The following is a 26,740-nucleotide window of genomic DNA, read 5'->3' as shown; positions in this document are numbered from 1 at the left end:
GCACTCAGCAATATTCCAGCTATATGACGGCGGTCTGTAAATAATCGAGTCTGGGCAAGACAATCCAGTGATTAATATCATGAGCATCGATCCACGCAATTCGGATCGATGACATGCATCAACCAAGTCAGCGAGTCTGACCACCTGATCCCGTTAGTCGCCTTTTACGACAAGCATAGTCGCCTTTTACGGCAAGCATGGTTTGCTGAAGACCTAGTCTACCCCGGATCTTCACCGGTCACCTACCAGGGCAAACATATCGGGGTTCATAAAAATCAAACTAGGGTCATATCGCGTCAGAAGACAACAGTGTATTGTTTCCGTAACTTTGACGGCATTGTTGACGTCATTTGAATCTTATTGTGACGTGAGGTCGGAATGACGCTACACTAGAAACGACGTCATAGCTGAAGATTGTTGACATCATTCGACAAATTGTGGTTCTGCTGCTCTTGTGACTTGTTGTCCTTATAGGTAAACACTAAAATTTGTCTCTGATTGTAGATACATCTTCTTCGGTAATAAATAGAACATTATATTTGTGTTCATGTCACACTATGTTTACGACGCTTGTACACAAATATAATATCCTCTGTTTACTTGCAAGCGGTTTGTCAAATAATCGAGTCTGGACCAGACAATCCAGTGATTGACATCATGAGCATCGATCCACGCAATTGGAATCGGTGTTTTGATTGATATTTCAGAAGGGCACATGGAAATAATTGCTCACTCCTCAACCAATCAGAAGCCAGTATTTTAACGTAATGCGTGATAAATTACGATCTCTCCATGTTCCATTTTAAGAATTGTGAAAGATTTATGCACCCAGTAAACCCCTGATCAAGAAATATAATTGTCTGAAAGAGGAAATAAAAAGCATAGTCAAGACTTTGGGCGGATACGCAAGTACACGAAACTAACCCATTAAAAAGGACCTCACACAAAGCAATTTCGAAACACATTTAAATTCATAAATTCATTGTTTATATTAATTGCCTAAAAGCTCTCATTTGCCCACTAGAAATGTTTACGTCTGTTACATTAGGCTTGAACTAGGGGAGTGAACAGTTTCACTACATCCATATGGATGTTAATTGTCTACCGTCTAACAGGATGCTGACGTTTATTTGCACACTGTTCATGGATAACAACTAATTTTATTCCTTGTCGCGTTTTAGAGCTCAGTGTTTTACCTTGACTTAAAAAAGTGGGGGTCCAGAGGACCCTAAATAATGAATTTTCAGGGTCCTATGAGGGTCCTTTAAAGTAATGAGTGAGAGTGAGTTTGATTTTACGCCGCTTTTAGCAATATTCCAGCAATATCACGGCGGGGGACACCAGAAATGGTCTTCACACATTGTACCCATGTCAGGAATTGAACCCGGGTCTTCGGCGTGACGAGCGAACGCTTTAACCACTAGGCTACCTGACCACCCCCTTTAAAGTAATGAAAGGGTGTAGGGTACTGTACATTTTGATAATTACTTCAGAGCCTGGAATGAATCAATGATCATGTGGACAGTGGTCATGATTGATGGATGAAACAGACACCCATAACTGCTCTTGATGCGCTGTAGGTACAATGAATATTATTGTGCTCCCTTGGGATGCGGTATATTCTTTTTCTGCATCCATTCTCTACATTTGTGCGTCATGTGAAACCCTGAGAGCTACTTTATTTACCTGATGAAGGAACAAGAAGTAGTTCTGAATGTCGTGACAAAGAAAAAAAGAAGTTATCCATAAATAGTGCCATGTATTTATGTTCTTCCAACTTCTAAACGTCTATCAAAGACTTCAGTGTTTATGTTTAGCTCTTTCAGAAGGTGCCTGTAGGTAGCCAGGTGGTTAAGTATTTGCTTGTCACACACAAAACTAAGGTTTTATTTCCCATATGTATGAAACACTGGAATGAAGTTCCTACTGGAATGGAACAATATCTACTCACTCACTATACTGGGAAACAACTAAATGTTACTACACACTACATGTCACGCTACATGTCTGTTTCTCTACAGTTGGACCAAGTATGGATCTCTCTGTTTCCCTACAGTTGGACCAAGTATGGATGTCTCTGTTTCCCTACATTTGGACCAGGCATGGATGTCTGTTTCCCTACAGTTGGACCAAGCCTGGATGCTGTTTTCCTACAGTTGGACCAAGTATGGATCTTTCTGTTTCCCTACAGTTGGACCAGGCATGGATGTCTGTTTCCCTACAGTTGGACCAAGCATGGATCTCTCTGTTTCACTACATTTGGACCAAGCATGGATGTCTGTTTTCCTACATTTGGACCAAGCATGGATGTCTGTTTCCCTACAGTTGGACCAAGCATGGATGTCTGTTTTCCTACATTTGGACCAAGCATGAAAGTCTGTTTCTCTACAGTTGGACCAAGTATGGATCTCTCAGTTTCCCTACAGTTGGACAAAGCATGGATCTCTCTGTTCCCCTACAGTTGGACCAAGCATGGATCTCTCTGTTTCCTACAGTTGGACCAAGTATGGACCTCTCTGTTTCCTACAGTTGGACCAAGCATGGATGTCTCTGTTTCCTGTGGCTGTTTGTTAGTTCAGGGTATTGGGTCAGTGGAGATGTAAACATGTACCTCACAGCCAGCTGGGCCGCCACGCCACATCAGGAGGGGATCACACCCAGCATGAACAATTCTGGAGGTGATTATACCAACAGTGGGATTCATTGTCGGGACCAGGGTCATGTCAGTGCTGCTGTTTTAACCAGGGAAAAAACATTCTGTAGCTCACCTGCATTCTAATGTACGACTTGATGGGATTGAAAACTACTTGACTGGAATTTGGATCATTAATGAATAAGATTATCACAGCACAATAACGTCATCAACCCAGACACCAGCCTGACCACGAGATCAAAGTTAGTTGCCTCTCAAGACAACCAGTAGCGCGCTGGGAACGTGTTCTAACCAGGACACCATAAGGCGTACATAATTTCAAGAGGTAACATGCAGCATTGGTTCAGGTGAACAAGAAGTCAGTGTTAGATAATGAGGTGGTGCCAAACAGGATTTCTCCTTCAAGGCTCAGGTTGGAAAGAGCACATTATCCTTTGGAGATTACAGGTTAGAATTGGTCCCCAGCAACATATGCTCGTTGGTATGTTTGGTGAAGACTGGTTGTTTAAAGGCCGCTGTTATTGTTGTTGGTTTGTTGTTTAACGCCACACTCAGCAATATTCCAGCTATATGACGGCAGTCTGTAAATAAGCGAGTCTCACTGGACCAGATAATCCAGCGATTGACATCATGAGCATCGATCCACACAATTGGGATACGATGACATGAATCAACTAAGTCAGCAAGCCTGACCAACCAATCCCATTGGTCAATGACAATGATAGTCCCCTTTTACATTGGTTGCTGAAGATCTATTCCAAGCCATTTAATGTTTGACAGCAGCTTATGACACCAGACTGTAATAAAACCAGACTTGACCAAACAAACCAGTGGTTGATGTAACGAGCATGACCTATGACAGCAGGATATGTTGACATGTTGTCCATTAAGTCCCCAACCCAATCCATGTTGGATTCTAAGCCCAGGGTAGTGAGTGAGTGAGTGAGTTTGATCTTCCGCCGCTTTTAGCAATATTCCAGCAATATACCGGTGGGGGACACCAGAAATGGGCTTCACACATTGTAACCATGTCGGGAATGGAACCAGGTCTTCAGCGTGACGAGCAAACGCTTTAACTACTAGGCTACCTGACCGCCCCAAAGACCAGGATAGGCTCAGGTGGACCTACCCTTCCCTGTATTGCCCATGGGGATGGGAACACTAAGAACAGGCTTCCAACACTGTGTCCATGAACGGAATCCAAGCAAGAAATTAAACTTGTAAATTGGAGGTTGGTAGGTCGAAAAAATAAAATAAATAAATATGTAATGAACAAATTCCAAATTCAAACATATATTTTTCGAAATCCTCTCAATTAAATTGTTGTGTTTTGAACTTTATTAGATAAATTTTCAAAATGTTTTAATTAAAGTATTTTGAATAATTTATGTTATTGATACCAACAGTAAATGAGGGGTTAGGGTACTTTTATTTTCTGTCTGTCTGTCTGTCTGTCTGTCTGTCTGTCTGTTTAATGTTGCACTCAGCAATATTCCTGCTATATGACGGCGGTCTGTAAATAATCGAGTCTGGACCAAACAATCCAGTGATTGACATCATGAGCATCAATCCATGCAAATGATAATCTCTTTGAGGATGTCAGCAATTTCACAGTTTAAGGGTGTGGGGTATTAACATTTTGCTTCATGATTTAAATAGTTTCAAAGATTGTCATAATAATTTCAGCCAAAATAAATCTACCAGATGCTCCATTATCAAAATCAACCAAAATTAAAAAGAACAGTGAAATTCCTCTGTTTACCACCAATCTAACAGTACAAAGTCATGCTATTCATACAGAATTAATCTCACAAATACTACCACTCCTACTGTTGAGATAAAATGACGACAATATTGCCCTTTACCCACACAAACATTGCACGCACTCTCATTTGCTCTTATAACAATAACCAGGAAACAGCGTCACTCTCCAGGCATTTTATCCGACCCATCAAAGGTACACCAAGGACTGTACAGCCACGAGAAGCCAACGCCTTTCCAGTCCTGTGCGATGTTTCCGCAGAAAATAGTAAGAAAAACGTCTCCAGCTGTGGAGCACTTGTATAAATCTTCTATAGATTTCTAAGTATAGATTTTGACATGAAACCTTGTCTGATGCAATGGGTGTCAGTAAAAGATTTCACCATAGCTAACATGGCCTGCTAGTCAGTTTGTAGGCATCAGTGGAGAGAATGTGGGGGGTTGGGGTGAGGGGTCCGGGGGTGAGGGGGGTTTGGTGGGGGTGGGAGTAAAAATATGTTCTGTCAATATTTGTGTGATATGAATTTATCATCCAAAACTGGCAACCACTGGAAATATCCCTGGGAATCAAGTGAGTGAGTGAGTGAGTGAGTGAGTGAGTGAGCGAGCAAGTGAGTTTAACTCTGCTTTGAACAGCCAGTGAGTGAGTGAGTGAGTGAGTGAGTAAGCAAGTGAGTGAGTGAGCGAGCGAGTTTAACTCAGCTTTGAACAGCCAGTGAGTGAGTGAGTGAGCGAGTGAGTTTAACTCAGCTTTGAACAGCCAGTGAGTGAGTGAGTGAGTGAGCGAGCGAGTTTAACTCTGCTTTGAACAGCCAGTGAGTGAGTGAGTGAGTGAGTGAGCGAGCGAGCAAGTGAGTTTAAATCTGCTTTGAACAGCCAGTGCGTGAGTGAGTGAGTGAGCGAGCGAGTTTAACTCTGCTTTGAACAGCCAGTGAGTGAGTGAGTGAGTGAGTGAGTGAGCGAGTGAGTCTAACTCTGCTTTGAACAGCCAGTGAGTGAGTGAGTGAGTGAGTGAGCCAGCAAGTTTAACTCTGCTTTGAACAGCCAGTGAGTGAGTGAGTGAGTGAGTGAGTGAGCGAGTGAGTCTAACTCTGCTTTGAACAGCCAGTGAGTGAGTGAGTGAGTGAGCGAGTGAGTTTAACTCTGCTTTGAACAGCCAGTGAGTGAGTGAGTGAGTGAGTTAGCAAGCGAGTGAGTTTAACTCTGCTTTGAACAGCGAATGAGCGAGTGAGTGAGTGAGTGAGCAAGCGAGTGAGTGTATCTCTGCTTTGAACAGCGAGTGAGTGAGTGAGTGAGTGAGTGAGTGAGCGAGCGAGTGTATCTCTGCTTTGAACAGCCAGTGAGTGAGTGAGTGAGTGAGTGAGTGAGTGAGCGAGTTTAACTCTGCTTTGAACAGCAATTAAGTTACAACACCTGTCTTCATCAGGTTAATATAGGAAGAAGGCCCTAATTGTTTTAGACCCGTCACCTTTACCACTAGGTATAAACCCACAAGCAGGCACATAGTGCTGACAAATCTGGAAACATAATCAGGGCGAAAACTGAGATTCAAGCCCTCGATCATAGAAATCTGCCACTCCTAAAGATTGGAACTCTGCCCTGGGCAACCCTTCGTCTGCAGGAGAAAGCATGCTTCACATTGCTAAAATAATCTTAATAAGTAATCAGTAAGATATGCATACCAATCCTTATTGCCAAGGTTATTAATAAATGTAACCTTCAACGAAATAACAATGGCAGGAAGAAAACAAATTTGGTCCTGTGAAATATGGCAGTCTAGACTAGTGACTGGTGGTTGTTACAGTGTCTGATGCTAAATGACAGTTGATTGTGTTTAGCTCAAATCAGGAACCAGAGGATGGATGTGACATTAAAGCCTTATCATAAAAGTCGATATTAATGTTCATTTATTTATATACCAATATCATCACAAATACTTTTGCAGAACATAATTTTAAGAAAAGGTCATTTGACATTTCCTTTTATCATACCTTAAACGCCTTCAGAAAATCCACATACGGTATGATGTAAGAGAGAGAATTCAATGGCTGTCAATATCTTTATCATGGCATCCGTAAACTTTTTTTCCATTGGTATCACTTCAAAATGCCATATAAAGACTCGGTACAATGACTATCTTGAAAAATAATTTTTAAAATATTCAATTTTAAAACGAACCCATACAAATCTTAAAACTTTTGAAACTCTTTTCATAAACAATAATAGGAGATAAGTCACAATCTTCAGCTACAAAGTATAAACATTAGACTGCACATCCACCGTTACAATGGAGTCCTAAATAATATACTCTCCAATAGAGCCCTCTCTATGAAGTAACTATAAAAAGAGAATATTTTGTACTTGGAAAAAAAACCACAAAAAAATTGCAAAAGGAACAAAATAGGATTAAAGAAGAACAAAAAGAAAATGACACAAGTTCAGTACAAATAAAAAAGTCTGAAAGTCTGCTTAAAAAATCTTACCTCCTACAATAGCCTGAATATGGAAGAAGAAGTACCTCAGGGTGATAAAAAAATACTATAATTTAACATTACAAACAAATAAATCTGACCTTGCACAAAAACATCTAACTCCAACCCAACCAGATTACTACTTCAAGCAACAAGTACATCAAAATCCAAATGTAGTATAATTTCACAAAATATATAAATCAAAAGCATTTCAAATCAGCCCAAAGTTTACTACAAAATGTGAAATCTAACCCTACCGATCTCTTGAGTACATCCAAATATCCAGTACCAAACCCTCAACTCAGGCTCCGTGAGACACCTCCAAGCGAAAAAGATTATAAATATATGGGCACCATTTGGAAAGGGTAGGGTTTTATACTGGGGAAACAATACCTTGGCGCCTACGTAATAGCGGAAGGCTTCGGCAAAAACACACGCCCAGCTACCAGGAGCTTATCACACACAGCTGAGGAGCAGTGCAGCACGACATGGCCACTATTTGGAACTGTTGCTAAGCAAAAGTAGCCAATATTTCGTATTCATTCAAAGGGAATTAACACATTGGGTCAGTTTGATCCTTTCTGCTGGTAGAAAATAACCACATCATATAAGTTGCTTGTGCTTTTGGATCATAGATGCTGGTGAGATGCCAAGTTGGAATAGTTTGCACTGGAGAGTTACCATTAAGTAATATTCCTGAGTGAGTGAGTGAGTGAGTGAGTGAGTGAGTGAGTGAGTGAGTGAGTGAGTGAGTGAGAGAGAGTGTGAGTGAGTGAGTGAGTGAGTGAGTGAGTGAGTGAGTGAGTGAGTGAGTATGGATTTACACTTTTAGCAATATTCCAGCAATATCACGGCAGGGGACACCGTAAAAGGGCTTCACACATTGTACCCATGTCGGGAATGGAACTCGGGTCTTCTGCGTGACGAGCGAACGCTGTAACCACTAGGCTACCCGACAACCCCTAATAATCCTGAAGAGACCTGGGTTAGAAGGTGTCCCTGGTACTCTATAAGCTCACCTGGACAATTGCTGTAAACTCTTGTAATTATCAAGACTCCTTGGATCTTGGTTAGAATGTGTCCCCGGTACTCTTTAAGCTCACCTGAACAATTGCTGTAAACTCTTGTAATTTCCCAGCACCTCACAAGAGGCAACTAGATATTATCAGGTATTCCCGCTCATTGTCTCATTGTTTGTCTTTATATTTCATGGGAGACTTGAGTAGTAATTATTTAGAAACAATTCTTAAATAATTAAAATTCATGGAAACCTCTCTTTAAATTAAAACAATATTTTGATGATCTACTGAACAGGGTTTGACAAATCCGCTAGTCTGCTGGTTCAAGTCTAGTGAAAAGTTGGATGGGCCAGTAAGTTTCTCACAAAGTAGTCCCAGTATTTAACATCAATAAAATCATTAACGGGGTAATTGTGTTCTTTCTTACAACATGTACATGAACACACACAGTAACAATCTATTTGGTGAGGCCCCACATAGCCCGTTTCACATCTCCACACAAACCCACAAACCCATTGCCCCAGTGTCCAGGCCTGGGCCGTGAGATAACATTCAGTCACTATTTCAAGAATGGGGGGACAACAGTCTGAGGTAGATCTAGCATCTCCGTGGCAACCAGCCAACAATTGTGCCCACCAGCTGGCGGCTATATTGGATTTCCTCAACAGGAGGAATATTCTGGCTATTGTACTAAATGTCAAACAGTGTGCTAAAGGAGAAGGCAAAAGCTGCTCTCAAAGACGAATATCTTCACCTTTCTGTAAGAAATATACAATTTAATTACCATGATTGTGTATATTTTATAATTTAAGAAAGCTTGCTGGCTTGGCACCTGTGAACATTTCACATAGTAATTAACTTCATAAAGTCAAAATACATGTTGTAAATTTAACTTGTTTAATATTTGAGACATTTTACTATTAAAAAGAAGTGCCCATGGTTTTGACATGACACACAAGGTCATAATGTGTAATGACGTGATTGTTGAAATTTAATTGTTTTATGGTGAGTGAGTGAATTTCACACGTCCAGGCCTCAGAGGTTGATATTTCGTCCCAAGTCCGCAGTAGATGACAACAAATATTCTACCCGTGAAGATTCCGGGGTAGAATAGGTCTTCAGCAACCCATGCTTGCCGTAAAAGGCGACTATACTTGTCGTAAAAGGCGACTAACGGGATTGGGTGGTCAGGCTGGCTGACTTGGTTGATGCATGTCATCAATCCGAATTGTGTGGATCGATGCTCATGATATCAATCACTGAACTGTCTGTTCCAGACTTGATTATTTACAGACCGCCGTCATATAGCTGAAATATTGCTGAGTGTGGCGTTAAACAACAAACAAACAAACAAACCAACCAACCAACAACAACAAATATTCCCAATTCGCATAAACAATTGGCAATACCTCAGAATTTAAACAAATAAAAACATTAAAAAAAAAGCAAACATGAGCATGGCTATAGAAAGTGTTCAGCAGGTTTTAAAAGATTCTAGTACTTTTTAGGGTTGAGTCCCATCCGGGATTGGAACCCACACTGCCAGAGTTAGGCACCTTATCGCCAGCACACAAAGTCAGTGATCTAATCCACTCAGCCCACTTGTGGAAACCTCGGATGGCGACGGAAGTCAACCCCAAAGAGTACTAGAATCTGCACTTTACTAAGAAAGTTATCCCAAATAAATCACAATTTGTTTTCAAATTCGCCTGAAAAAGGCTTAGTTTGCAATCCTAGATAAAACCCTGCCTTCATTCAGTGATATTGTAGACCCAGTGTCTGTTCTGTAACTACCGTATTCAACGAATTAGCGCCCCGCTCTAATAAGCGCCCACGGCGATATTTGCTAATAGTAATATATTGGCTAGTGAACAATCCCAATTAGCACCCCTTCCGATTGATCAATGTACAAAAGACTTATTAATTCGCATATAATACACACTCATGTGTTATATGCACCCTTAATTATGGGCAATTAAATTCTGTAAAAATATATCTGTCGTTTATAAACATTTCAGGCTGTCAGCATAAGCCACGAAATTTATCTTTCAATTGTTTTTTTTACACAAAATAATATTCTAAGAGCCCCAATTTCTAATTTTGAGAGCACCCTGGGCGGTTATTACGTCAAAAATGGTACTCATAAAGTGAGAGAGACGTAATGCTCCATTTTCCGGGGCCCATTTCCAGTGAAGGTTTTGTTGTTACAGCGAGTCAGTGAGTAAGTTTTGAGCCGCTTTTAGCAATATTCCAGCAACATCACGGCAGGGGACACCAGAAATGGGCTTCACACATTGTACCCATGTGGGGAATCGAACCCGGGTCTTCAGCATGACGAGCGAACGCTTTAACTACTAGGCTACCCGACCACCCCTTTGGTGTTACAAGTGGCCTGTGTGAAACTGAGACATTGCACCTGTATCATTAAGATGAGTTGAGATGAAATGAGTGAGTGAGTTGGGTTTAACGCCGCTTTTAACATTATTCCAGTTATATCGCGGCGTGTCAGCTTAATGTTGGAGGAAAGCCTGAAGTGATGCAGGTCTCAGACGATTACCAATTCGGTGAAACCCACGAGCACGGGTGTGGTGCTGACAAACCTAGAAACATAATTGGGGTGAACCGGGATTCGAACCCACAATCATAGGTTTCTGGCGTGCCCAAGGGACGCAACTCTGCAAAGCGAATCGTGGCGCATCAAACTTCGACACAATGGTGTTTGACTGCATGGAGACGTGTGTGTATATGCTAACCCATTGAGATGCCATCCCCGTCTGCATCATACCAAAAGACGTTAAAACATGGTACTTGTTGTTACCCTGTCTGGCTCTTGGCATTAAGGGGCTAAAACAAGAACTGGTCGGCTCGGAGTCAGTATACTGTGTCTGAGTGGGGTGTTCATGTTAAACTTGCATGTGAAGTACAAGCAGACACACACATGCAAGCATGTCACTATATAAGTGCTTTATCTTGAATGTAACATCAAAACCATTTCACTTCACCTCACCTTAATTTGCGAGGAACTGAGGCCCAGGGGTCATAAGGACCCCTAAATCCATATTTCTTAACAATAGGGTGACGACATGTTCAAAGACCTCTTGACGTCCATGATTAATTTCGAACACTGGAGGAACATTCTTGCAAAGCCTAAAATAATATTGATTCGTTGTTCTCTTTCTGAAGCTGCATTTTGAATTTATTTCTCAAGTATTTTCTATTTATTTGACATGGTACAGAAACACAACCTTTCAAAAAATGTCGTCCCAAAAAGTCTCAAACATTCATTTCTTTTGCCACAAATGAGGTGAAATCAACAAGTCGACCCCCCACACAAAGCTGACGGACAGCATGTTCATTTCATGTGTATGAGTAATCTATTTGTCCTGGCACGGCGCCGGCAGCTTGCCGTCTACACGATTCCTGGTCAAGGAAGCAGGGAGAATTCTGGGAAATATGTTGCACATTTCATACCAGCAGTGTTTATTTCATGAGAAATTAACATCTATTGTTGCCAGATGGCAGCAGCATGGATATATACCAAGGCGTATATGTTTTAGATATAATCTGATTTGTACACTGACGCTTTGTGATAATTTGGATCTATTTTTAGCACAGAATTTCTCAGATACATGTCCTTGACTTGTTTGTTTGGTTTTTTAACGCTGCACTCAGGAATATTCCATCTCCATGGCAACAGTCTGTAAATAATCAAGTCTGGACAAGAAATCCAGTGATCGACATCATGAGCATCGGTCTACACAATTGGGATACCAAGTCAGCGAGCCTGACCACCCGATCCCGTTTGTCGCCTCTTATAACAAGCATGGGATGCTGAGGATCAGTCCTAACCAGGAATATTCATCTATATGGCAGCAGTCTGTAAATAATCAAGTCTGGACAACAAATCCAGTGATCGACATCATGAGCATCTATCTACACAATTGGGATACCAAGTCAGCGAGCCTGACCACCCGATCCCGTTTGTCGCCTCTTATAACAAGCATGGGATGCTGAGGATCAGTTCTAACCAGGAATATTCATCTATATGGCAGCAGTCTGTAAATAATCAAGTCTGGACCAGACAATCCAGTGATTGACAACATGAGCATCGATCCATGCAATTGGGAAGGATGACATGCATCAACCAAGTCAGCGAGCCTGACCCACCCGATCCCATTAGTCGCCTCTTACAACAAGCATAGGATGCTGAAGATCAATTCTAACCCAGATCTTCACGGGTATCATGAGCTTGAAATCAACAACCAATCAAAATGACGATAGATCTACAGTCAAAATCACAGCCACTTATAAATGAGCCCTTAACATATCTACCATATTTATTGTAGTAGACGGCAGGGACTTTGACCCTGCGTCTATTAGAGGCTAGCATCTATTCTGATTGATGTGGCACAGTGAGTGAGTGAGTTGGGTGTAAAGCTGCTTTTAACAGTATTCCAGTTATATCACGGCGTGTCAGCTTAATGTGGGAGGAAAGCCCGAAGTGATGCAGGTCTCAGACGTTTACCACTTCCGTGAAACCCACGAGCACGGGTATGGTGCTGACAAACCTAGAAACATAATCGGGGAGAACCGGGATTCGAACCCACAATCATAGGTTTCTGGCATGCCCAAGGGACGCAACTCTGCACAGCCAATCACAGGGCCTTAGACGACTGGGCCACCCGTGCCCCCATGTGGCACAGTGGCAACTCTCCACCTTACTGAATCCCAAATACTACAGTACCTGGGTAGAATAGGTCTTCAGCAACCCATGCTTGCCATAAAATGGCGACTATGCTTGTCGTAAGAGGCGACTAACGGGAGCGGGTGGTCAGACTCGCTGACTTGGTTGATGGATGTCATCGATCCCAATTGCGTGGATTGATGCTCATGTTGTCAATCACTGGATTGTCTGGTCCAGACTCGATTATTTACAGACCGCAATGATGTAGCTGGAATATTGCTGAATGCGGCATAAAACAAAAATTAAACAAACAAACATATTCTACAGTCACAGAAAGGGTACATCTGTAGGAAACGGTCATTATTAAACACTAACATATCACTGTATGAAATAGGAAATATTCCACATAAAATGTGTCTTGGCCCTCGGACCTCTTGATTTTTAACTCTGAATTTGAGAATATATTAGCATTGTGGTAGAGAAATTTGACATTAAACATTATTTGAAAAACACCGAAAAACGGCACATATCTTTAGCAGGCACACATTTACATATTTGTCTGTAGTTCACACTCACCAATATTCAAACAATATGTTGACAACTCGTAAATAATCAAGTTTGGACCAGATGAACCAGTGACTGATATCATGAGCACAACCCACAACGTCAGGGTGTATTGATATGCTATTAATCAACTCATCAAGCAATACAACACGATCCATTAAGTCTGTCCCCCTCATACAATATGGGCTTAAAAAAAATAAAATGACTAACCTTTCAAATGCCACATTTTCAATCGTAACACAAAATTATCTTATTGAAAACATACTTGAGGTTGAAGAATGATAGCCACATGGATGATATGACTTGAAGACGAAAACACAAGGTTCAAGTACTCACACATGAAGGAAATAGCTGTGAACAGGTTAAGGCTTCAAGTGCAGTGTTCATTGTTTATGACCTGTTCACGCAAACGTAAACAATGGAAACCATCAAGGACGCAGAGAGACAATAATTTGGCCTCCAAAGGTGAGGAAACCTTTAAAATGTTGAAGCAAGTTCTAAAAAAATAGTTTGTTGATTTTTTTAAAGAGTACTGGTACATTCAGGTTCACTTTACCTCTTGACAAAATTTTGCTGGCAAATCAATGTTATGGATTATTCTGGTAATATTTCCAACTTTTTAGAGGGAAAATAAATTGGTAATCTGGTTTGGCGAATTACTAAGTCGAACTTTAATATTTCATTACTTCCTAAAGGCACGGTACCCAGTGAAGATCTGGGTTAGAATTGGTCCTCAGGAAACACAAAGGCAACGAAGAGTGAGTGAGTGAGTTGGGTTTAACGCTGCTTTTAACAGTATTCCAGTTACACACGGCGTGTCAGCTTAATGTGGGAGGAAAGCCTGAAGTGATGCAGGTCTCAGACGATTACCACTTCGGTAAAACCCACGAGCACGGGTATGGTGGTGACAAACCTAGAAACATAATCGGGGTGAACCGGGATTCGAACCCACAATCATAGGTTTCTGGCGTGTCCAAGGGACGCAACTCTGCGCAACACAGCGAATCACGGCGCCTTAGACAACTGGGCCATCCGTGCCCCCCTTTTGAAAAAGATAGTTTGATAATAGTGGGTATTTGACTTGGTTGATGCATGTCATTGTATCCCAATTGCGTGGATCGATGCTCATTATGTCAATCACTGGATTGTCTAGTCCAGACTGGATTATATATTCATAGTTACCTGGAATATTGGTGAGTGCGGCATATAAAAGCAAACAGAAGAAACAATTTAAACAATGTTTTGAGTGAGTGCGTATCGTTTTACCCCGCTTTTAGCAACTGGATTGTCTGGTCCAGACTTGATTATTTACAGACCGCCGTCATATAGTTGGAATATTGATGAGTGCGTCGTTAAACAACAAACAAGCACATTAAAAAAAAGAAGGTTTTATCACTGCTCTACCTTTCCCACGATTTTGTGACTTGGTTAAAATTCAAAATACTTTTGTTATTTTTCAAATACAAACAAAACCAAATCTCTTATCTTGATAATACGTGACAATTTGCATTAGCCCTTACTACAGCAGGTGTTCATCACACCCAATGCTATAGGTGGGCTATATGTCTGTTCACACCGCAAGGCAGTAAGCGCTGGTCAATAGCACGTACATTTCAAGTCCCATCAAATACATGATGCTACAGATTCAAGCCACATGTCCGTGAGGCTGTTTTTAGGTGCAGACAAGGGTATTGTTTACACAAATAATTCAAGGCACACGCACACACCTTCAATGGGGCACATAAGAAATGCCAACATAAGCATCACCGATTCTTACAAAATGGGAACGGTAAGCACAGCATCACGATCTCTCATCTTCAGCAGCCCTGACATTTAACGGAAGAACTGGTTCGTAATTGGAAATAGACAAAACGTGAGCGCGAGTCTCTGGAATGCCATCATGACTATATTGGGCAGGGAATCAAATATGATCTGTGTTAGAATACTCCGCTAGTCTCATGAATTAATATTCAGTTGTGTGGAGATTTCCTTCGATTGTTGTGTTTTGTTTCTGGAGAAGGCCATCATTTGGCAATCCACATCACTGCACATGAGCCTGTATCTCTGATATCAAATAAAATACCGAGACACGCTAACGACTTCTTTAATACTGTAAAGAGCAACATTTTGGTATAGATCCTTATACCATTGTCAAGCAAGACTGAGTGAGGGACCTAGGACAGAATATATATAGTAGGTGGAGGATTAACAGTAGAGGATTAACAGTGGAGGATTAACAGTGGAGGATTAACAGTAACAATGGGGCACATAAGAAATTTTGTTACGCTCTCATGACAGTTTTGCATGAAAAGTAAACTACGGTTATAACGAACTCAAAGGGACTACTTTTTTTAGCTTGTTATAACCGTAGTTCATTATAAGCATATATACAGCATAACTACAGCAAATAGTTCGTTATATCCGTCAGTTCGTTATAAGCGTGTTCGTTATAACCGTAGTTTACTGTACATGATGTAGGCCCAGACAATGGCGATGTCACATGACATCAGCCGCATGCAATCACTGTACTTCTACATAGAGCTTATGACACACACTCGAAATGTACATCTGAAACATTGTGACTTTTCAAATGCTCAAAATGAGGCCATTCTATCCTTCACTAGCTTACTAACTGACGGGGGGGCACAGGTGTCGCGATTCGCTGTATAGAGTTGCGTCCCTTGGGCATGCCAGAAACCTATGATTGTGGGTTCGAATCCCAGTTCGCCCCGATTATGTTTCTAGGTTTGTCAGCACCCTACCCTTGCTCGTCGGTTTCACCGAAGTGGTAAACGTCTGAGACCTGCATCACTTCGGGCTTTCCTCCCACATTAAGCTGACACGCCATGATATAACTGGAATACTGTTAAAAGCGGCGTTAAACCCAACTCACTCACACTACTAAAGTGACGGTGCTAATATCACTTTGACGCTACAGATGTATTCACATCAAATATTTCATCAAAGCTATCCTGATAAAGCTAGATCTACCTCACATTACCGGTACAAATTTAGAGAGATGTAGTCAACTGACCTTTTTAAAAAGTGTGTGCCATATACAAAAGTGTTGCTACGATTTATCAGTGAAACAAGTCTGGTTGTTGTTGTTGACCTGCCTGACATCAGCATGTATTGATCTCATTGGTTGACTGGTGTAGCTGTATGCAAATAAGATTGCAAGTCTGAGACGCTAGCAAAAAGTTGCAATATCAGCACATGATGAGATGCTCGTGAAACTTGACCCAGTTCATTTTGTGTGTCATACTTGCACACGGGCATGCCAGTAAACGTATATCACTCACACCACTTCTAAATCTTACTTGGCACGGGCGTCGGGCAATGGTTATTTTTAACCCCTGTAACTCTGTTATAACAAAACACATTGAACCTTTATCTGTTATACCATGACATTTTAACCAATAATTTGTATGTACTATATAGCACATTCAACCTATTTCTCTGTTATACTATAGCACATTCAACCTTCATCTCTGTTATGCTTTAACACATTAAACCTATTTATTTGTTATACTGTAACACATTGAACCTATATCTCTGTGATATATAGCACATTCAACCTATATCTCTGTTATACTATAGCACATTCAACCTATATCTCTGTTATACTATAGCACATTCAACCTATATCTCTGTTATACTTTAACACATTCAACCTATATCTCTGTTATACTATAGCACATTCAACCTATATCTCTGTTATACTTTAACACATTAAACCTATTTATCTGTTATACTGTAACACATTGAACCTATATCTCTGTGATATATAGCACATTCAACCTATATCTCTCTTATACCATAGCACATTCAACCTATATCTCTGTTTTACTATAGCACATTCAACCTATATCTCTGTTATACTTTAACACATTAAACCTATTTATCTGTTATACTGTAACACATTGAACCTATATCTCTGTGATATATAGCACATTCAACCTATATCTCTCTTATACCATAGCACATTCAACCTATATCTCTGTTATACTATAGCACATTCAACCTATTTCTCTGCTATACTATAGCAGATTCAATCTATATCTCTCTTATACTATAGCACATTCAACCTATATCTCTCTTATACTATAGCACACTCAACCTATATCTCTGTTATACTATAACACACTCAACCTATATCTCTGTTATACTATAACACACTCAACCTATATCTCTGTTATACTATAACAGATTCAACCTAAATCTCTGTTATAACACATTCAACCTATATCACTGTTATACTATAAGACATTCAACCTATATCTCTGTTATAACACATTCAACCCATATCTCTGTTATACTATAACACATTCAACCTATATCTCTGTTATAACACATTCAACCCATATCTCTGTTATACTATAACACATTCAACCTATATCTCTGTTATAACACATTCAACCTATATCTGTTATACTCTAACAGATTCAACCTATATCTGTTATAACACATTCAACCTATATCTGTTATACTATAAGACATTCAACCTATATCTCTGTTATAACACATTCAACCCATATCTCTGTTATACTATAACACATTCAACCTATATCTCTGTTATAACACATTCAACCCATATCTCTGTTATACTATAACACATTCAACCTATATCTCTGTTATAACACATTCAACCCATATCTATGTTATACTATAACACATTCAACCTATATCTCTGTTTTACTATAACACATTCAATCTAGATCTGTTATAACACATTCAACCTATATCTGTTATAACACATTCAACCTATATCTGTTATACTCTAACACATTCAACCTATATCTGTTATAACACATTCAACCTGTATTTGTTATAACACATTCAACCTGTATCTGTTATAACACATTCTACCTGTATCTGTTATAACACATTCAACCTACATCTCTGTTATACTAAAACAGATTCAACCTATATCTCTGTTATAACACATTTATTTTCCCGTTACACAGAGGTGACTTTGCTCCAACCTGTGGCCCCTACAACTGCCACGTTGAGGCCTCCACGCAGTGCACATTCTGATTCACTTGCTCACACAATACGCCGAGTATATCCCCACAAGTCCCCCCTCACCCTGCCAGGCTGCCTGCTGTTGTTCCAGACAAGCCAGGCAAATGTCAAACACCCACACCCATGCCACAAGAGGTGGAGATGCATCACGCCTAACCCATTCAAGTATTGCTCACATTCTCTAAGACCTTATTTCTAGTGGTGTATGTAAATCCAACTGACTGAATTTAATTTTTTTCTTCTAATTTCTGTATTTATTTTAATATATACAGAAATTAGAAGAAAAAAATTAAATGACTTCTGAGAATATTTTGGGAGGTGATTGTTTCAGAATCATATTGAATTTTCTTGGTCACTGTGCCTGTCATCTTCCCGAGGCAAGAGCATCCAGAAGCCTTTTTATCAAAGTCTTGTTTCCACCCTTGCCACATCAAGCCCACTTTCCTGTGCTAAATATGATTGGACTATCACATATATCGATAGCCCAGTCAGGGTTTCACAAAATCAACATCTACGACTGGTAAACCTTAATATGAAAGTGATTTACCGCTGGAATATGTCTCATATCACATTTTCATCACAAGGGGCACAACTTGTGATCTAAAATATGTTGACACAGTCCTCGACTAAAATTTTAAAAACTGAACAAAGGAACATTCTGGAATGTCTAATATATGGTTGCGACTGTATGGCAGTGCTTCCCATGTACTGTGCAACGCCTCCTCCGTTCAAATGTTCATCCCAAGCAAGTAAGAGAAAGACAATAATTTTGACAGAATCAGTCGTACGGGCCGTAACTGTCATTCAGAATACCCAGTGTTAACGTTTTTGAGGTCGCATGATTAGAAAACGTATTGTCATTTTCAAGATCTGGTAAGCGATGCTTTGATTGGTTGGGTGAAAGGTCGTTCTGACAGGACCCGTGATGGGATGTCCTCAGATCTTTGTTTAGCGATAGCGAGAACTAAGATCTGAGTTTCATGAGATTGCATATTCCAGCTATTTGGTGAAAGTCTGTAAATAATCAAATCCAGACAATCCAGTGATTGGGTTATGATGATACACGATTAACCTGATCAGTTAAGCCTTATCTTATGATTTGTTTGTTGGTTTGTTGTTTCAAGTCGCATTCAGCAATATTTCAGCTATATGACGGCTGACTGTAAACAATCAAGTCTGGACCAGTCAATCTAGTGATGGACATCATGAACATCGATCTAAGCAATTCGGATACGATGACAAGCATCAACCAAGTCAGCGAGCCTGACCAGCTGATCCCCTTTGTCGCCTCTTACGACAAGCATTGTCACCTTTTACGGCAAGCATGGGTTGCTGAAGACCTTTTCTACCCCAGATCTTCACGGGATTGTGTTTCTTTTGACCAGGATAGGCAGTCTGTGGACCTATTCTAACCTGGAATCCTATAAGGGAATAAACTAACGACTGACAAACTCAGATTATACATTTATATACAGCGCAGGTATCCAGGTACAATTATCTGCTCAAATGTGGTTTTATTTGTTCCCCGACCAGTGGACAAGTTTGGATTCCAGTTATCATTCTCAACTCCCTGGGGAGTATACATACCCAACCAGCCAACATATCTGATACCCATTCCCTGCTGGGTGAACAGAAACACATTTGAACTACCGTATTCGACATAATAAGCGCCCAGGGCGCTCTCAAAATTAGAAATAGGGGGCTCTTATTCGAATTAAATTTTGGTGAAAAACAACAGAGTTGAAAGATCGTAAATTTTGTGGTTTATGATGACAGCCTGAAATGATACAAAAGAAAAGTCTGTGTGTATTATACACGACAGATTTATTTTTCCAGAATTTAATTGCCCATAATTAAGGGTGCATATAACACAAGAGTGTGTGCTATACGCGAATAAATAAGTCTTGTGTACATTGATCAATCGGAAGGAATTGGGATTGTTCACTAGCCAATATATTAGCAAATATCGCCATGGGTGCTTATTAGAGCGGGGCGCTTATTACGTCGAATACGGTTAATGACTTGCCCAGGGTCACACCACACGTTTTGACACTTGGGTTTCGGGTGCCTGTTTTTCACGTGTTTCCACCATCTGGTCATCTACCATTGGACAAGTGGGTTCTTTTCAGTGCACAGGGTGTATGTACTGTACATGGGGGTAGTGACAACACTGTAAGGACATGTAAACATTGTTGGTCCCAAGTCTGAATAACAACCCGGTCTCTAGCGGGATAGGATCTCAGCACCTGGGTCTTGCTAGCCTGTCACTTTTGACCACTTGCCCACTCCAACCCCTAGGTCGATATATGTGTGAAATAATCTTGATTGCAACCCCATTTCTATCTCAATGGGTCTGAAAATGTGAAAACCAGTAGAATTTCCCAAATCAAATACAGTTTGTCACCAAAAGGGATCAGATGACAAAAACACCCAACTGGCCACAACGGCGCCAGGCATCTTTGACAAAACAACCTATATAACAGACTTTCTTACCTGTTTTATATTAGCTCCCTGCCGTCCAATCACTGAACCAACAGCTGCTCGGGGGACTTTAACCTCGATAACGGTTTGACGTGATGTGGTAACTTGGGATGCAGAGAGCAGATCATCATCGTCTGAAACAAACAACATTATGTGGAACAAACAACATCATCTGAAAATCAAACATCACTTCTACTGAAACAAACAACATCATCTGAACCAGGCATCATCTGACATAAATAACCCTCGTCTGAAATCAATGAAATCATTTTCTGAATCAACAACATCACAGGCTGAATCTTTGGCAATACAACACACACCGCTTTCCTACAAAAACAATATCATTGACTGAAACAAACTAACTGAATGCAAAAACTCTATCTTTTCTTTACTTAATATAGAGTGATTAACATAGGCTGAAATGTGAAACTTTTAATTCCTAACTGGGACTTTTACTGTGCTGTAGACCTTGGCTGTTGTGATCCTTAGGCACGCCAGAAACCTACGATTAGGGGTACAAATCCCGGTCACCCTAATCATGTTTCCAATCTTGTCAGCACAATGCCTGTTGTAGGTTTCACCAAAGTGGAGGCGACTATGCTTGTCGTAAGAGGCGACTATGCTTGTCGTAAGAGGCGACTATGCTTGTCGTAAGAGGCGACTATGCTTGTCGTAAGAGGCGACTATGCTTGTCGTAAGAGGCGACTAACTGGAACGGAATGTCAGGCTCGCTGACTTGGTTGATGCATGTCATCGTATCCCAAGTGGATCGATGCTCAAAATGTCAATCACTTGATAGTCTGGTCCAGACTTGATTTTTTACAGACTGCCGTCATATAGCAGGATTATTGCTGAGCGCAGCGTTAACAAGAAAGAAGTGAGCAAAGCTTACATACCCCCGTTATCCCCGCTGGTCAACAACAAACAGTAAATAGTTTGTTAATTAATGAAATATTACATATTTCTAACTGATTTTAACTTCAATGTTTTAAAAACTAAGATTGAGTTCCAGTGACAATTGACCCCCTCCCCCCCCCCCCCCCCACCCACCTCAAATCTCCCATGTTACCAGTGTTCACTACAAGGAAGTAGATCACCATGAACACCTTTAAATAAAAATTTGATTGAGGAGATACATAAGAAGAATTATCAAAAGGACCAAAAATTGTTGATATAAAAACATAACAAACGGAACAATATCATATAAGAAAATCAATAAATTAATAATTTCCATCCAGCCTTAACAGATATGGTAAAGAATTCATAAATTCAAACTAACACAAAGCACAGATACTTATGATGATCTACATGTATGGAAACAATTTTGGAAAATAAACCAGTCATCAAAATTTCTAAATTCCATTATGTTTCTATGAAAACAGCAAAAGTGAAAACTTTCAGAATCTTATAAAAGATAAAAAACAATCATAGTGGTTAATGTAGCAAGTTTGCTGAAGCTAGGATACATAATATTGTAAACATGGATCGTACAAAAACTCTACCCAAAATTTATGTTTCACCATGATTCCATGGAAACGACAAAAATAAAAAAATTCAGAATCTTCAAACTAGCAAAAGGCACAAGTACTCACTGTTGTAAATGTGTGTAGCAAGTTTGATGAAGCTAGGATGCATGGTTAAAAAGATATGGGCCGTACAAAACACTTACCCTAAAAGTTTAAGTTTCTTAATGTTTCCAAGCAAACGGCAAAAATTAAAAAGTTCAGAATCTTCAAACTAGCAAAAGGCACAAGTACTCATTGTGGTTAATGTGTGTAGCAAGTTTGGTGAAGCTAGGGTGCATGGTTAAAAAGATATGGGCTGTACAAAAGCTCGGACGGAAGGACGGACGGACGAACGGAACGCTATATACCCCGATTTACTTCGTAAACGGGGGTGTAACAAACAAACACACAAACAAACAAACAAACAAACAAAGTGACATATCTTAAAGACCTGCATCACACAGTGGTTTCTGTCCACATCAACCTTACAGGCGATGCTGTAACTGAACTACTGTTTAAAGCTGAGTGACGTCAAACTGACTCCCTGACTACTAGGGGTGAAATGATACAGCAAGGTCACGATGCGTATCACGATAGATGGGTCATGACCAATTGACTATAAATATTTCAGAGCAGTTTCCAAAGGAAAAGCTAGCTTTTGATTCATTATCGTAGCGGCTATTTTAGTGGTGAACTTGAAAAGATAATTACAACACATTTTACAATATATGACTGACACAAACGCTGGGGTGGGGATGATAGGTCATTAAACAAGTAAGTAATTTACTTTAACAAGTGTATCCTCTTGTATCGATACAAAATAAAGTACTGTGTATCATATCGTCGCATGGAAACTCACGATGCACCACTTCACCGATGTATTGTTTCTCCCCTACTGGCGGGCACGGGTGGCCCAGTCGTCTAAGGCGCCGCGATTCGCTGTGCAGAGTTGCGTCCCTTGGGCACGCCAGAAACGTATGATTGTGGGTTCGAATCCCGGTTCGCCCCGATTATGTTTCTAGGTTTGTCACACCATACCCGTGTTCGTGGTTTCACCGAAGAGGTAAACATCACCTGCATCACTTCGGGCTTTCCTCCCACATTAAGCTGACACGCCGTGATATAACTGGAATACTGTTAAAAGCGGCGTTAAACCCAACTCACTCACCCCTACAGACTCCCTCGGCCCAGCTTACCGTCGTCTCTGTGGTTCAGCAGCCAGTAAAGCAGGACAAAGGTGGTGGGGACAGCGAGGAACAAGGCGATTTTTCCTGCAGTGGTCAGCTCCAGCATCGCTAACACTGCAGCATCGGAAGGCAGCGGGTGTGGGTGTGGTTAGCAGGGTCAGCTTCTCTCGCTTCTCGAAACATCCTGGAACACACGATACAACAAACATATCAAACAATGGACTTGCCGAGATTACACCCTTAACAAACTGATCCTTACCAAACAGTCGTTTGCTACATGGATCCTTTCCAAACAGACCTTTGCTAGATGGACACTTACCAAACAGACCCTTGCTAGATGGACCCTGACCAAACAGACCCTTGTTAGATGGACCCTTACCAAACAGACCCTTGCTAGATGGACCCTTACCAAACAGACCCTTGCAAGATGGACCCTTACCAAACAGACCCTTGTTAGATGGACCCTTACCAAACAGACCCTTGCAAGATGGACCCTGACCAAACAGACCCTTGCTAGATGGACCCTTACCAAACAGACCCTTGCTAGATGGACCCTTACCAAACAGACCCGTGCTAGATGGACCCTTACCAAACAGACCCTTGCTAGATGGACCCTTACCAAACAGACCCTTGCAAGATGGATTTTGACCAAACAGACCCTTGCTACATGGATCCTTACCAAACAGACCCTTGCTACATGGACCCTTACCAAACAGACCCTTGCTACATGGACCCTTACCAAACAGACCCTTGCTAGATGGACCCTTACCAAACAGACCCTTGCAAGATGGACCCTGACCAAACAGACCCTTGCTAGATGGACTCTTACCAAACAGACCCTTGCAAGATGGACCCTGACCAAACAGACCCTTGCTAGATGGACCCTGACCAAACAGACCCTTGCTAGATGGACACTTACCAAACAGACCCTTGCTACATGGACCCTTACCAAACAGACCCTTGCAAGATGGACCCTGACCAAACAGACCCTTGCTACATGGATCCTTACCAAACAGACCCTTGCTAGATGGACTCTTACCAAACAGACCCTTGCTACATGGACCCTTACCAGACGGATCCTTACAAGATGGACCCTTACCAAACAGACCCTTGCAAGATGGACCCTGACCAAACAGACCCTTGCTACATGGATCCTTACCAAACAGACCCTTGCTAGATGGACCCTTACCAAACAGACCCTTGATAGATGGACTCTTACCAAACAGACCCTAGCTACATGGACCCTGACCAAACAGACCCTTGCTACATGGATCCTTACCAAACAGACCCTTGCTACATGGACCCTTACCAAACAGACCCTTGCTACATGGACCCTTAACAAACAGACCCTTGCTAGATGGACTCTTACGAAACAAGACCCTTGCAAGATGGACCCTGACCAAACAGACCCTTGCAAGATGGACCCTGACCAAACAGACCCTTGCTACATGGATCCTTACCAAACAGACCCTTGCTAGATTAACTCTTACCAAACAGACCCTTGCTACATGGACCCTTACCAGACGGATCCTTACAAGATGGACCCTTACCAAACAGACCCTTGCAAGATGGACCCTGACCAAACAGACCCTTAGCTACATGGATCCTTACCAAACAGACCCTTGCTAGATGGACCCTTACCAAACAGACCCTTGCTAGATGGACTCTTACTAAACAGACCCTTGCTACATGGACCCTGACCAAACAGACCCTTGCTACATGGACCCTGACCAAACAGACACTTGCTACATGGACCCTGACCAAACAGACCCTTGCTACATGGACCCTTAACAAACAGACCCTTGCTAGATGGACTCTTACCAAACAAGACCCTTGCAAGATGGACCCTGACCAAACATACCCTTGCAAGATGGACCCTGACCAAACAGACCCTTGCTAGATGGACATTTACCAAACAGACCATTGCTAGATGGACATTTACCAAACAGACCCTTGCTAGATGGACCGTTACCAGACAGACCCTTGCTAGATGGACCCTTACCAGACAGGTCCTTACAAGATGGACCATTACCAAACAGACCCTTGCTAGATGGACCCTTACCAGACGGATCCTTACAAGATGGACCATTACCAAACAAACCCTTGCTAGATGGATCCTTACCAGACGGATCCTTACAAGATGGACCATTACCAAACAAACCCTTGCTAGATGGACCCTTACCAGACGGATCCTTACAAGATGGACCATTACCAAACAGACCCTTGATAGATGGATCCTTACCAAACAGACCCTTGCTAGATGGACCCTTACCAGACGGATCCTTACAAGATGGACCATTACCAAACAAACCCTTGCTAGATAGTAATTGGATCAGATGGTCAGTGAGTTAGCTGATAGGCTGTCTTTGTTCCCTAATGGTGAGACCCATGAGTCCGGGGTAGAATAGGTCTTCAGCAACCCATGCTTGCCGTAAAAGGTGACTTTGCTTGTCGTAAGAGGCGACTAACGGGATCGGGTGGTCAGGCTCGCTGACTTGGTTGATGCATGTCATCGATCCTGATTGCGTGGGTCGATGCTCATGATATCAATCACTAGATTGTCTGGTCCAGACTCAATTACTTACAGATTGCCGTCATATAGCTGGAATATTGTTGATTGCGGCGCTAGACAACAAACCAACAGACCAAACAACTCTATTGTTGTGGTTTGCCTGACTTGATTATTTCTTACATTGGGGAACAAAGTGAAAACCCAAGAACTGATGAGCAGTGATAATCATGATAATCAAACTATTTGTTATCAACTGTTCTCATCATCCAGTAATCTTATTTTCAATTATTGACAAAGAATTCCAAGATGTAAAGTGTTTTAATGCTTTTTCTTTTGATTGCAATATGGTTCTGATGTCAATGAAATTACTTATGAAATTGAATAATGAGACAGAACCTGATCTCACCAGAACCCATCATCAGACATACAAGTATGTGTGTGAGTTACCTTCTTAATCAAAAGGGGACCCGTGAAGATCCGGGGTAGAATAGGTCTTCAGCAACCCATACTTGCCGTAAAAGGCGACTATGCTTGTCGTAAGAGGCAACTAACGGGATCGGGTGGTCAGGCTCGCTGACTTTGTTGATGCATGTCATCGATCCCAATTGCGTGGATCAATGCTCATGATATCAATCACTGGATTGTATGGTCCAGACTCGATTATTTACAGACCGCCGTCATATAGCTGGAATATTGCTGAGTACGGCGTTAAACAACAAATCAACCATCCAACTTATCAAAAGGGTAAGACTACAACAAGAACCAGTCCTTCCATGAATCTTAAGTCTCTTAATGAATAAACTGAAAACCAAGTAACAGTGATTTTAAATCTTTCTCATTATTTAATTTAATCACAATTATAATGATATTGTTTGTTT

General features: G+C 41.2%; 2 protein-coding genes across 2 annotated transcripts in view; both read right to left on the bottom strand.

Moving 5' to 3' along the window:
- The window catches only part of LOC139460217 (titin-like), a 109,313-nt gene extending 85,783 nt beyond the window's left edge, over nucleotides 1-23,530 (bottom strand). Inside the window, exons 1-2 of the mRNA XM_071241725.1 lie at nucleotides 23,360-23,530; nucleotides 20,671-20,792 (exon numbers count right to left, since the gene is read on the bottom strand). Of these exons, the coding sequence (XP_071097826.1) occupies nucleotides 20,671-20,792; nucleotides 23,360-23,456 (219 nt within the window). The 5' untranslated portion in view covers nucleotides 23,457-23,530. The remainder of the gene's footprint in view (nucleotides 1-20,670; nucleotides 20,793-23,359) is intronic.
- LOC139460216 (spidroin-2-like) lies at nucleotides 23,459-26,288 on the bottom strand. The gene is made up of 4 exons (XM_071241724.1): nucleotides 26,269-26,288; nucleotides 25,172-25,666; nucleotides 23,600-24,523; nucleotides 23,459-23,534 (listed from the first exon to the last, which is right to left on the bottom strand). The coding sequence occupies exons 1-4, from the start codon at nucleotides 26,286-26,288 to the stop codon at nucleotides 23,459-23,461; spliced, it is 1,515 nt and encodes a 504-aa protein (XP_071097825.1).
- Nucleotides 26,289-26,740: the final 452 nt, after the last annotated feature.

This window comes from Haliotis cracherodii, unplaced genomic scaffold (genome assembly GCF_022045235.1).
Source record: "Haliotis cracherodii isolate W230 unplaced genomic scaffold, xgHalCrac1.p SCAF_14, whole genome shotgun sequence".
In the NCBI taxonomy this organism is placed as follows: Eukaryota; Metazoa; Mollusca; class Gastropoda; order Lepetellida; family Haliotidae; genus Haliotis; species Haliotis cracherodii.
The sequence above is the reverse complement of the archived record's forward strand: the minus strand, read 5'-3'. Positions and strand labels throughout refer to the sequence as shown.